Source organism: Chaetodon trifascialis, chromosome 11, assembly GCF_039877785.1.
Source record: "Chaetodon trifascialis isolate fChaTrf1 chromosome 11, fChaTrf1.hap1, whole genome shotgun sequence".
NCBI lineage: Eukaryota > Metazoa > Chordata > Actinopteri > Chaetodontiformes > Chaetodontidae > Chaetodon > Chaetodon trifascialis.
Genome location: NC_092066.1, coordinates 21,587,672 through 21,601,426, shown reverse-complemented (window position 1 = coordinate 21,601,426; position 13,755 = coordinate 21,587,672). Strand labels below are relative to the sequence as shown.

The 13,755-nt window shown below is 46.5% G+C and overlaps 1 protein-coding gene across 1 annotated transcript; it reads left to right on the top strand.

Annotated features, from left to right (window-relative positions):
• The first annotated feature begins 530 nt into the window (after positions 1-530).
• LOC139338896 (neuropilin and tolloid-like protein 1) lies at positions 531-13,670 on the top strand. The gene is made up of 10 exons (XM_070974237.1): positions 531-869; positions 1,183-1,245; positions 1,563-1,697; positions 1,786-2,034; positions 6,403-6,444; positions 6,533-6,660; positions 7,170-7,398; positions 7,485-7,598; positions 7,686-7,830; positions 12,207-13,670. Exons 1-10 carry the CDS (start codon positions 842-844, stop codon positions 12,742-12,744), a joined length of 1,671 nt encoding a protein of 556 aa, XP_070830338.1. The 5' UTR covers positions 531-841; the 3' UTR covers positions 12,745-13,670.
• Positions 13,671-13,755: the final 85 nt, after the last annotated feature.

The window sequence follows — 13,755 nt, the reverse complement described above, 5'->3', positions numbered from 1 at the left end:
CGAAAATATTTGATTTTATTGACTTGCAGCTTTGACAGTGATGCTGATTGTGTTGCTCCCTGGAGGATGAACTTAGACACTAAATCACTGAATGTTGCGCACGGAAGCACTCACCCACCCACCCACACACCCACACACACACACGCGCACGCTCACACACACGTTGTGTTTTTATCACTTGTGGGGACATTACATAGACTTACATTAATTTCCTGGAGCCTTACCCTAAACCTAACCCTAACCCTAACCATAACCATAACCATAACCATAACCATAACCACTATTTGCCTATTCCTAACCCTGTACCTAACCTAACCTTACCTAACCTGTAACCCTATCCTCAGTCTGCACCCTAAAATTCAATGATTTACATTAAGGGGACCTGCATTTTGTCCCCATAAGGCAGGTGAGTCCCCACAATGTGACTGTGTAAACAGATTTTTGTCCCCACAACGTGATAAATACCCTCTCTCTCTCTCTCTCTCTCTCTCTCTCTCTCTCTCTCACACACACACACACACACACACACGCGCAGTTGTCAGTTGCATCGGCCCATGCGGGCGCAGCTTTGTCAATGAGCGTATCTTCTGAGAGGATTAATGCAGCCTAAAGGTGGAGAGGAAATTGTGAAGGTTCGTGGCGGACGGGAGTGTAATCCTTTGAGCTCTCGGGGAGACAGAGACACTGGGATGGAAATGTCGAAGTCTTTGCTCTCGGATTTGGCGCATTTTGTGAGGAAGTGATGGGCTGAAGAACATTTTTCCCCCCATCATGGGACGTTTAGTCAAGACAGTTTAATGGCAACATCTGAGGCAGAGCTTCTCATCCTCAGGGAGCAGAAATGGTGCACAAACTTCTGCTGCCCATCGGTAAGTTCTCAGCTGTAAACGTGTTTCATAACGAGTCGGTCTGTGAGCAGAGCAGATATGATCCCTTTCAGAGAAAAATCATTATTGGCCATAGGTGTGTAATCCTGTGTGGTGTGTTTATGACGCGCTTCTCTCTTCTGTTAGAAGTAAGCATCCCAACAATATTTTACGCTGTGTTGTTGTTGTTGTTGTTTTTTTTAGTGTTATTATCACTATGGTTTCAGGACTTTTCTTTTAAAGTTTAATGAGATTTCTGACCTTTTTTTTGTTTGTTTTTGTAAATCACCCTCTTTAATCGCTCCTCTTCTCTCAGCTGTAGCAGCAAGTCTCATCACACCTGAGCTGTCTGCCACAGCCACCAAAACAAAAAGTCAAGGTATCATATCACCTCCTGAGACACTGATTCTAGCTCTATTTTCTGTTACAGCCTATCAATAGAGAACACGCTGATAAGTCATACGCATTTCTTTTTTGGATTACATGATTTGATTATGAGAAAACCAAATCAAACAGTGTTGCGGGGCGTACCTTTAAACCCAAGATGACCAAAACTGATAAAACAACTTAATTTAACTGCACAGTTAAATTCCAACAAGACAAGAAAGTTTGAGCGTTTTAAAAGGAAGAAAAGACAAATGCAAACAGCTGTCTCACTTTCACCTGCCTGTCTGTCTGTGCGCTGTCCACTGTCAGTGAAGAACAACTCAGGTGTGATCCCAGCTGATCAGTGTGGGACCTGGGTGAAGGAGCCAGAGGGAGGGTATTTCACCTCACCCAACTACCCAGAGAAATACCCGCCTGAGAGGGAATGTGTCTACATTATAGAAGGTGAGGCTTTCATGCATTTCTTTTTCGCCTTTCACTCACTCACCTCCGCTCCTTCCTCATCTTCTCTCAACCTCTCCTCCTCCCCCAGCCTCCCCCCGACAGTGCATCGACTTATTCTTTGATGACAAGTACTCCATAGAGCCGTCCTGGGAGTGCAAGTTCGACCACATCGAGGTCCGCGATGGGCCCTTTGGTTTCTCGCCCCTCATTGGTCGCTACTGTGGGCAGGAAAGCCCGGCATACGTCCGCTCCAGTGGGAGGTACCTGTACATCAAGTTTGTGGCTGATGGTGAACTGGAGGCCATTGGTTTCTCTGCCCGGTATAACTTCACACAAGGTGAGGGATTGCAAAGTAATCTGAATGAGGGGCTGTATTTCAGAACACAGCCTTAAAGCTGCACTTATCCTTATTTATTTACTAAAAGTGGATCAAATGACTATGTGTAAAGTGATGGTTGCTCATTGTAATGAAAATAGGCAACTGTATGGTGTCATGCTTGCCAAAAAAAGTGGTCAGAAAATCAGTTATTGCTGCTTTAAGTCTTACCAAACTGTTCTACATGCCAAACCAAACCAACCAAATGTTTGGCATAAACTAGCCCTAGCCTTTGCCAAAGCGGTTTTACTTTGGGAAAATGTGCACCCTGTTTGTTATGTTGTCACATAATCCAATTTATGGAGGAGCATAATGGTCAGTGTGACTGGTATTTTTTCAGACCCTGTAATGCAGTTTGAGTCTCTGTTCGTTTAACAAAATTTGCGTCATGATTCCAGTGGTTGGAGCTCTATAATCACACTGACATGCTATTTCATTTTCCCACAATTAATCTGTGTGAATAATGAAGAATAACAAACAAATAATGAATCATTCCCATTGATTTCTCTAAATTGCTGAAAAAGTCTGAGATTTGGCTGTAAGTAATTCACACCTCTCTTGAAGCTTCATCAAAAACTGGACATCGCAACCTTCATGAAGGTATTAGACTGCAATTGTTTGAGCTATGTGAACTTAATGAATTAGTAACTGACTAAGTTGTCTGCAGAAAGGAACTATAATTGTGGTTTAGTCTGATTTTAGCTTCTTGGAATATGAGGCTTCTATGGGTAACATGCACTTAAACTCCCCTCACCTACGCGTATACCCTGCATCAGAGCTTGGCCCAGCACAAGTCCAAATGCTTCGTCCATACCCTCTGGAATATCAGAAAGAAGTGTGTTAATTTTTTTAACCTCCCACCAGCAGGACGACATCAGTCTGTCCAAACCTGTGATGAATCATTGCTGAAGAAGAAATCTGCTTCATGATGTCACAATGCTGTGGTTAAGGATCGGTTGGGAACAGGCACAGAAATGACTTGTTTGGGTTCAGAGAAAGATCATTGTCCAAATGAGTAATCAAAATCATGGATGCATCATGGTTTGGGTTAAAATTATTTTGTTAGGTTAGGGGACTTTTGTTGTCATGGTAACAATGACAAACACCTGGTTAAGGTTAGATTGTGACTGACTGTGGTCAAATTAAAAAAAATTAGCATTGCATAACCATATGTGATTTTGGACACTTTGGAAAAGACTGACTGGTAATTCTTGGAGGAGGACAGTCTCCCCAGCCTGATCCTTTTTGGAGTGTGGCAAAAAAAAGTGGAAAATAAAAATAACTGATTTTTTGCACGTAACTTAGCATTCCTGTTATATTGTTGTTCTCGTATCATACCAGCTGCAGCTCTGTCTGGCTGGGGGCGTTAATGTCTAGAGTATTACTACAGCTCTAAGCCTTCGACTCCTTGGCACGCTCTCAAACTCCATCAGCCTGCTGTGAGTTTGGCATTGTTGGCTGCCCCATCCCAAAACTGGCCACCTCTTTTACACGGTCCCTGCGCTTCTGTCTTTGCCACATCTGCCTGATCACACAGTCCAATTAAAACACACATTAGCATGCACACTGGATACTTGTCTTACCAGCGCTACAATGCAATCTGCTTGATTGAAGGTAGACATTAAAGGATGTGGTGCAGTGCACAATACATGCTGGTTTTTAATTGTGTATGTGATGTCAAAAAGTTGCACATTGAAACTTTAATAGTGGTCTGGTGGCATGCTGCTGGGAATGCACTCTCATTTCCATTTGTAGTGCAGGCACACCAGCTGCAGCTGACAAGGGAAGAGGAGGGGAGCGTTTATTCAAACACACACAAGCACTCGCACACACACACACTTGTTCCCTCTGTCACACACACACCAGTTAATGAAAGCTTGTCTTCAGGGGAATACAGCTTGTCAGCGCTGAGCCGCAGTAGCAGCTTAAGGGAGTCCGAAGCAGAGGCTTTATTAACAGAAGATTTTATAGGCCACCTACACAGACGAGGAGCAAAGATTAATCTGCATCCCTCTGTCCATCCAGCCGTCCCGCTATGTTTCTTTCTTTCTCTTCTAACATGATTGAGCCTCTGTATATTATCTCTATATTCCACAAGGGATGTTCCACTTTTAGACTACTGTCCTGCGAGTCTGTCCCACGCACCCTAGTTTTAAGTTGCTGGGGGGGGGGCTGAGGTTGTCTGTGCGTGTTGGGGCTCAGTGCTATTTTTTCTTTTGAGAATATCAGACACAATTTCTGTATTATTTCAAAGTACAGTCACGTCACCTTCCAGTGTAAACGACTTACTGAGCATACTTAAGCGTTTAGAAACTGAAACACTTAAGCAAGCACTTTCTCCCAAAACTTGAACTGCCCATGTCAGAGGATACTTCAGGAGAGGAGAGGCTGTTTTTCATCTGTTTCCATCACATGTAATGAGTCTCCCATGCCAAATGCCTAATCTTCTGTCTAATTCTACTCATCACTGGTGGCAGGACAGAATTAATTCACCCACATGCTCACATGCTATAAAAAAATGCAGTGATTTGACTGAGACTTGAACCTGAAAGCGTTTCTATTTAAACATCGTATAGCCCTAGAGGGATGATATATAATTTACTTTTCTCTGGATTTTTTGATGCAGTTGTGAGCAATGTGAAAGAGCATGAGCACATTCGGACTTTCTGCACTCCAGAAAAATGACTCACACATGAGCATGAAATAATACACTGACTGCACATTGATATGCTGTGCATACAAAATACATCAACATTTCACATTTTTGGTCATTAGAGGCTCAGCAGATTCCAGCTAAATGCACTCAGGTTCTATTGATGACGCATTGTGCAGCTGCTAGGCCTACACAGTGCTAACATTGCTCAGCGGAGATTGCCCGAGCATAATTTATGAATTATTTAATCATTTAATTTAGCAGAACCTAAGGTGCTCAGTGGAGTTTTCTTATAAACAAACAAAAGTTATGTTTACATTCAGTGCATGAGGCAAACAGAACTGGGACCCACTCATAAAAAAACGGCTCCCTAGCACCACTAGAGGTTAAATAATCTGCAGCATAGCTTTAATGTCTGATTTTCAAGCACTAACTCTTTGCTTTAGTAGTATAACCAGACACTGAGCACCTGACCTGGTCATTTTTTTTCTTGATGTTTGTGCTTCTACCAGGGGCTACGTAGTTAAATGGTTTCTTTTTTTGTATGTTTTAATAGGGGGCGTCCAACGATTGTATCAGGGTGGCCATGCGTTTGAATAATATTAGGAGAGGATTTACATAAACCATCCTATGTCTTGCCTTCATCGGATCAATACATTTTTTCCCTCATATTAGGCATAAAGCCTCTGGAAATGCATTGTTGCAACATACACACACACATGCACACACACGCACACACACAGAGGAATGAATGTGAATAATCTGGACAGGCCTGATGCAGAAACAGGTCTGTATCAAGTCCGTATGGATTTGAGTCCATCACCTGCTCTTCTTACGTCTTGGACTTGGTTTAGTGTCATTTGTATTTGTCGCATTATTTCCTATTTTACTGAGTTGCACTGAAGGATGGGGTTTTCCCTCACGCAGGATCAAGCTGGATACTTAAAGGAGAATTTTGACAAACAAAAAAGAAGTGACATTTTGATCACCAGGTCGTCATTGCTGGGGCCTAATCTGTCCCGAACTAAGCTGGTAAATCAGGATTTATAATCCACCTAGCAAGTAGATTCATCAGCACAAAGGTTTAGAAGACAATTTCTCTTCCCTGTCTGATAGTAACTGCGTGTTTGTCTTCTCTGATGAAGGGCATCGGGATTTCAGGGGAGTTTAAAAGAGGGCAGAGGGAATGTGCTAGGACATAGATTATGTAAGGCTTGGCCAGCTGTGTTTTTATTTTGTTTTTCAGCACCGTATGGCTTTAATATTATCATCTTTGTTTTTATTTAAATTTTTTTTGTTTTTTCCCTTTGTCTTGGATTTTGTTTTAATCTCTCAATCATTTGTTCTACTGAATATGAGCCCTTCTAATACTTCAGATAAGTTTTAGATTTGTTTTCCACCAATCAAAAGTGGTTGTAGTGCTCACCATATAAAACCTAAAGATCAGCAATTCCAGGATCATTATTTCACCATGAAACACTTTTATACAGGCAGCAGTTTTAAACAACATCAAGGTTAAAATCAGTTTCAACACGTTCTGATCTTATCTGCATTAACAATGTGAGATGCATTTTGTGTTCCTTGTATGTAGAATATATGGCTCTTAATTGTGGAAAGACTTGAGAAAATGTCACAAAGACTTGTTTGTTTCTAACATGATCATGTTCTGCTTTTAGACCCTGAGTTTAAAGAGCTTGGGGAACTGCCAGCTCTGCCATGTGAGTATTCAATGTATGTTATTTTGTCACCACATAATAATGCAGATACTTGTGAGTGTAACTAGCACCAAAATATTGCCCTTCACAGTTTGCGACTTTGAGCTGAGCGGTCCTGAAGGCTTTGTAGAGTCCGCCCAGATAGCCGGAGAGACCCAGGCGCTGCCGACTGAGGCTGTGGACTGCAGGTGGTACATCAAGGCTCCACCGAGAGCGAGGGTCTGTACACGTCAAACTGTTTGTTGTGTGGTGGTGGTGTCACATGTCAGCTGAGGATGGCACTTATTTGTGTATAAAATAAATCTGATCTGACAGCAGGAGGCTGGATCACAACTCACTATGCTCTAAAGCTATCCTTCTCACAACAGTTTCACACTGTGCTACAGCACTAACACTGAGCTGCTAAGCTAAAATACACACATTTGTTATGACTAGATAACTACCTGCAGTACGTGCATCTTATTTTTAATGTGCTTGTGGAGATTAGGAGTGGAGTTTCTCAGTGTCAATCAGGAGGCTCAGTGAGCACCACCATGTCAGTGTCATCTATTTTACACTTTGGTATTAAAAGAGGGGCCAGACCTGGCCAGATGTTGGCGCAAAGAGCTGCCTCCGTCATCATCCTGCTTTTTTGCTCATGTGCGTTACTTGTACTTGTGTTACTACCAGCTCCTGCAGCAGGAGTCAAAGCCATCAAAGCCTGATTCTCCTCAACCTTTTACCCACAGATCTACATGCGTTTCCTGGAGTACGAGATGCACAACTCGAACGAGTGCAAGCGTAACTTTGTTGCCATCTACGACGGCAGCAGTTCAGTCGAGCACCTGAAGAATAAGTTCTGCTCCACGGTGGCCAATGACGTCATGCTGGCGTCCTCTGTGGGCGTAGTGAGACTGTGGGCAGACGAGGGAAGCAGGAAGAGCAAGTTCAGGATCCTCTTCACAACCTTCCATGAACGTGAGTGAATCTCTGTCAGTTCCTTTGTGCTTTTCATTTATCAACGTGTACAACGACTGCAGTGACTCTTGCGTTTTGTTTTCCAGCTCCGTGTGAAGGAGACACTTTCTTTTGCCATAGCAACATGTGCATCAACCACACCTTGGTCTGCAATGGTATCCAGAACTGTGTTTACCCATGGGATGAGAATCACTGCAAAGGTATGCAGAGACAAGGGCTGAGAAACTCACACCAGCCATGTATTGGCTGTGGCTGAATATGATGTTATTCTTCTCTGTGTTATCTAGAGAAAAGGAAAGCCAGTATCCTGGACACGCTGGATAACACTAACCTCACCATCATTGGAGTAACCTGTGGCCTGGTTGTCATCCTGCTCATCATCTCCGTCATCATCCAGATCAAACAGCCTCGCAAGAAATACATCATCCGCAGGTGAGAGCTTCACACGCTTTAGTGATGGATGGAATCTGCATTCCCTTTAGTTCTTAGAGCTTTTTAGCCTCTTTTAACTTTGTTTTGCTTGCTACAGTCTCACCAGTCTCCTTTCCAGCTGCAGGAAGCAGCTGTTTTCAGCAAAAAAGCTCTGATAAATCCTCCATCCACCACCTGACAGCAGTCAGAGACCAGCTGGTGAATATAGTGGAGCATTAAAGAGCTCCAATTTTTCAGAGGTTGATAGAGATCAAACTACCAGTAGAAAGACAGTGAATATTGAACTTTGTCAAGTGTCTTCAAATATGACTCCAAATAAATGCTAATGTTACTTCATGTCTGCTGGATTTGAAGTTTCTGCTAACAAGTTAAGCTCATATTTATGTCAATATAGTGTTTTTAACTATTTCTATGGCCCCAAGGTAGTAAACTTGCAGACAAGGGCTTGACCTGAGCCAGCTGGTGCCAGTGTAACCAGTTCATATTTGGGTAAATGTGGTCCTCCACATCTAAAGGGCCGATGCATGTGTTGATATTGAGTAAATTATTTGGTTAAATGAATATTATTCATTAAACACCTTTTTGAGTCTGAAAAATATCAACAGACAATTTCTTCGGGGATTTGAAAGCCTTCTCATTCAACAAGCTGAATTTTTGCTGGATTTAATTAAATGCTGTTGAACTCTAACCCTACTCAGGATACCCATACCCAAAAGGTTTGTCAGATTATGAATTTGTAAAGTTTTGAGTGCAGAAAGAAATTCAAAATGTTCCGTGTAGAAGTGCATGAATCACAGGCCTGCAGGCTCAAACCACACATTAATAACAAGGCACAATAAATACTATTTTGTTGTTTTTGTAACTCACATACCATCCATCCATCCATCCATTATCTTCCGCTTATCCGGGGCCGGGTTGCGGGGGGAGCAGTCTGAGCAGGGATGCCCAGACTTCCCTCTCCCCGGACACTTCCTCCAACTCTTCCGGGGGGATCCCGAGGCGTTCCCAGGCCAGCCGAGTGACGTAGTCACCCCAGCGTGTCCTGGGTCTTCCCCGGGGCCTCCTCCCGGTGGGACATGCCTGGAACACCTCCCTAGGGAGGCGTCCAGGGGGCATCCGATAGAGATGCCCGAGCCACCTCAGCTGACTCCTCTCGATGCGGAGGAGCAGCGACTCTACTCTGAGCTCCTCCCGGGTGACAGAGCTCCTCACCCTATCTCTAAGGGAGCGCTCCGCCACCCTGCGGAGGAAACTCATTTCAGCCGCTTGTATCCGGGACCTCGTTCTTTCGGTCATGACCCAAAGTTCATGACCATAGGTGAGGGTAGGAACGTAGATTGACCGGTAAATCGAGAGCTTCGCCTTTCGGCTCAGCTCCTTCTTTACCACGACAGACCGATACAGCGACCGCATTACTGCAGCCGCTGCACCGATCCGCCTGTCAATCTCACGTTCCATCCTTCCCTCACTCTTGAACAGGATCCCAAGATACTTAAACTCCTCCACTTGAGGCAGGAACTCTCCTCCAACCTGAAGGGAGCAAGCCACCTTTTTCCGGTCGAGAACCATGGCCTCGGACTTGGAGGTGCTAACTCTCATCCCAGCTGCTTCACACTCGGCTGCGAACCGCCCCAGCGCATGCTGAAGGTCCTGGCTCGAGGAAGCCAACAAGACAACATCATCCGCGAAAAGCAGAGACGAAATCTGCCGGCCCCCGAACCGAACCCCCTCCGGCCCCTGGCTGCGCCTAGAAATCCTGTCCATAAAAATGATGAACAGAACCGGTGACATAGGGCAGCCCTGCCGGAGTCCAACATGCACTGGGAACAGGTCCGACTTACTGCCGGCAATGCGGACCAAGCTCCTGCTCCGGTTGTACAGGGACTGTACAGCCCTCAACAGAGGGCCTCCAACCCCATACTCCTGGAGCACCTCCCACAGAATGACGCGAGGGACACGGTCGAATGCCTTCTCCAAGTCCACGAAGCACATGTGGACTGTTTGGGCAAACTCCCATGAACCCTCAAGCACCCTGTGGAGGGTATAGAGCTGGTCCAGTGTTCCACGGCCAGGACGAAAACCGCATTGTTCCTCTTGAATCCGGGGTTCGACTATCGGCCGGATTCTCCTCTCCAGTACCCTGGAATAGACTTTACCAGGGAGGCTGAGGAGTGTGATCCCCCGATAGTTGGAACACACCCTCCGGTCCCCCTTTTTAAAAAGAGGGACCACCACCCCAGTCTGCCAGTCCAGAGGCACTGTCCCCGTCTGCCACGCGATGCTGCAGAGGCGTGTCAACCAAGACAGTCCTACAACATCCAGAGACTTGAGGTACTCAGGGCGGATCTCATCCACCCCCGGCGCCTTGCCACCGAGGAGCTTGCGAACTGCCTCAGTGACTTCAGCCCCGGTGATGAATGAATCGACCTCCAAGTCCCCAGTCTCTGCTTCCTCTACGGAAGACATGACAGAGGGATTGAGGAGATCCTCGAAGTATTCCTTCCACCGCCCGACAATATCCCCAGTCGAGGTCAACAGCTCCCCACCTCCACTGTAAACAGTGTTGACAGAAAGCTGCTTCCCCCTCCTGAGGCGCCGAACGGTTTGCCAGAATTTCCTCGAGGCCAACCGGTAGTCCTCCTCCATGGCCTCCCCGAACTCCTCCCAGACCCGAGTTTTTGCTTCTACAACCGCCCGAGCTGCCGCACGCTTGGTCTGCCGGTACCTATCAGCTGCCTCAGGAGTCCTATGAGCCAACCAGGCCCGATAGGACTCCTTCTTCAGCTTGACGGCATCCCTTACTTCCGGTGTCCACCACCGGGTTCGGGGGTTGCCGCCACGACAGGCACCGCCGACTTTACGGCCACAGCTATGGACGGCTGCATCAACAATGGAAGTGGAGAACATGGTCCATTCGGACTCAATGTCTCCAACCTCCCTCGGGATCTGGTTGAAGCTCTCCCGGAGGTGGGAGTTGAAAACTTCCCTGACAGCGGGTTCCGCCAGACGTTCCCAACAGACCCTCACGGTACGTTTGGGTCTGCCAAGTCTGTCCCGCTTCTTCCCCTGCCAGCGAATCCAACTCACCACCAGGTGGTGATCAGTTGACAGCTCAGCCCCTCTCTTTACCCGAGTGTCCAAGACATACCGCCGAAGGTCAGATGATACGACTACAAAGTCGATCATTGACCTCCGGCCTAGGGTGTCCTGGTGCCACGTGCACTGATGGACACCCTTATGCTTGAACATGGTGTTCGTTATGGACAAACTGTGACTAGCACAGAAATCCAATAACAGAACACCACTCGGGTTCAGATCGGGGAGGCCGTTCCTCCCAATCACTCCCCTCCAGGTGTCACTGTCGCTGCCCACGTGAGCATTGAAGTCTCCCAGCAGAACAATGGAGTCCCCGGTTGGAGCACTTTCCAGTACCCCTCCCAGGGACTCCAAGAAGGCCGGGTACTCTACGCTACTGTTCGGCCCGTAGGCCGAAACAATAGTGAGAGACCTATCCCCAACCCGAAGGCGCAGGGAAGCGACCCTCTCGCTCAGCGGGGAGAACTCCAACACATGGCGGCTGAGCTGGGGGGCTATAAGCAAGCCCACACCAGCTCGCCGCCTCTCACCGCGGGCAACTCCAGAGTAGAAGAGAGTCCAGCCTCTCTCAAGGAGTTGGGTTCCCGAGCCCAGACTGTGCGTGGAGGTGAGCCCGACTATCTCTAGCCGGTACCGCTCAACCTCCCGCACTAGCTCAGGCTCTTTCCCCCACAGTGAGGTGACATTCCATGTCCCCATAGCCAGAGTCGTTGTCCAGGATTTGGGTCGTCGGGGCCCCCGCCCACGACTGCTCCCCATTCCACATAGCACCGGCCCCTTCTGATCCTTCCTGCGGGTGGTGGGCCTACGGGAAGGCGGGCCCACGTCGCTCCTTCGGGCTGTGCCCGGCCGGGTCCCGTGGGCAAAGACCCGGCCACCAGGCGCTCGCCTGCGAGCCCCAACCCCAGGCCTGGCTCCAGGGCGGGGCCCCGGTGACGCCAATCCGGGCGACGTACGCTTCCTTGCTTTAATTTCTTTCATAGGGGCTTCTTGAACTGCTCTTAGTCTGACCCGTCACCTAGAACCTGTTTGCCTTGGGAGACCCTACCAGGGGCATTAAGCCCCGGACAACATAGCCTCTAGGATCATTCGGGTACTCAAACTCCTCCACCACGATAAGGTGGCAGTTCAAGGAGGAGTAAACTCACATACCGTTTATTCATATCCATGAGGATATTTACATGTCTGACAGTGTCTGAACATATTCTCTGCTTTTTGTGTCTGCATCATGTTGGTGTTTGTTTGTGTGTATGTGTCTTCTTTGCTCTGTTCATACACAGAGATGACTTTGACCCTGCCCTCCTCCACCCTGGTTTTGAGCCTCCTCACTACGAGCTCTGCACTCTGCGTCGCGCCCCATCTGGTGACATGACTGATGCCGCCCTGGCCGAAGACTTCGAGAAGTTCCACAAGCTCCGCCGTTCCTCCTCCAAATGCATCCGCGACCACCACTGTGGCTCTCAGCAAGGGAGCGTGCACGGCAGTGTGCACGGCAGCCGCAGCAACCTGAGCATGAGGGACGCTACTATCGCGGGCGACGGGGGAGCTCTTGTGCCGCCGCTGCCGCCAGCAATGGTGAGCCAGCAGTCGCCGCGCCTGTCCCACCACACCACACCAGCAGGTCGAAGGAGCATCCTGGTGATGAAGCATAGCTATTCTCAGGATGGGGCAGAGGGGTACAGGGCCGAAGAGGAGGATGATTTGATGATGGATGATGGTCCCACCACCAGCCAGCACCACATGCACCACCATCAGATCCACCATGGCATGGCAGGGCTGGACCACACTGTCCACCGCACACTGTCTAATGACTTCTGATGTAAGACACCATGGAAATAAGAAAATGGTAAAAACAATAATCACCTCAGTTCTTTGTGTTGACTTTTTAACTCCCTTTAAGTTCCATTTCTATTTAATTTATACAAATTAAGTTTATTGGTCTAATGTTCCAAATTAAATGGAGCTTCTACATTGTATGCAAAGTGAATTGGAGCTTGTGGACCACATACTAGTATTTATAATAAAATAGATCCCTCCACCAAAGAGTTTAGCAGCAACTCTTGTACATCTTGAATATTACTGCTGTGGTAATGAGAGCGCACGGGAGAGGGAGGGAAATAAACTGTTAGGGTTTGACAGGAATGGATCAAAGCAGGATTTATGTCCACAAAAACTGAGATAATTGAATTCCCACCCATTCCAATCACAGTTCCTTTTTTTTATTGTTTGGCTTGAAGTCTCAACTCCAGAATATAAGTATGACTGTGTTATATGAGATTATCTTATGAGTGACTGGTGCATTGTGGTGTCTCCTATATGTTTGGATATTATTGCACCCCCAGAGCAAGAAAAATGTTGCAATTTTTAGGGTAGGTGTTTTTGTGTTGAGCACTCACTGGCTCAGAATCAAGTAGGAAAAACCACTGAACCAGATATTAACAAGGACAGCATATAATGGAAACACATGAGTCATCCCAGTGAAGTGGTGGGACACACAAGGTGGGCACACAAAGATGCTTCATGCAAGATATGATACCCAGTGGGCTTGAAACTTATATTTTCTGATGCTAAATGAATATATTATTTAATTATTTGTTTTGTTTGGTTGGGAGTGTTTGTTGATGTTTATTATGTCAGTTTTTCAGTTTGGTTTGTCCTGCTTTGTCTGACTATTTATTATATGATTGTCTCTATTTATTTTATTTATTTATTTTTTTTTTTCATTAAATGTCTTCTTTTTCCTTTACTCTGCATGGCACCGTGGCATTATCATTTAATGTGTGACTGTGTTATTTATTTGTCTTTGTTTTCTTTATTTACTTGTGTCAC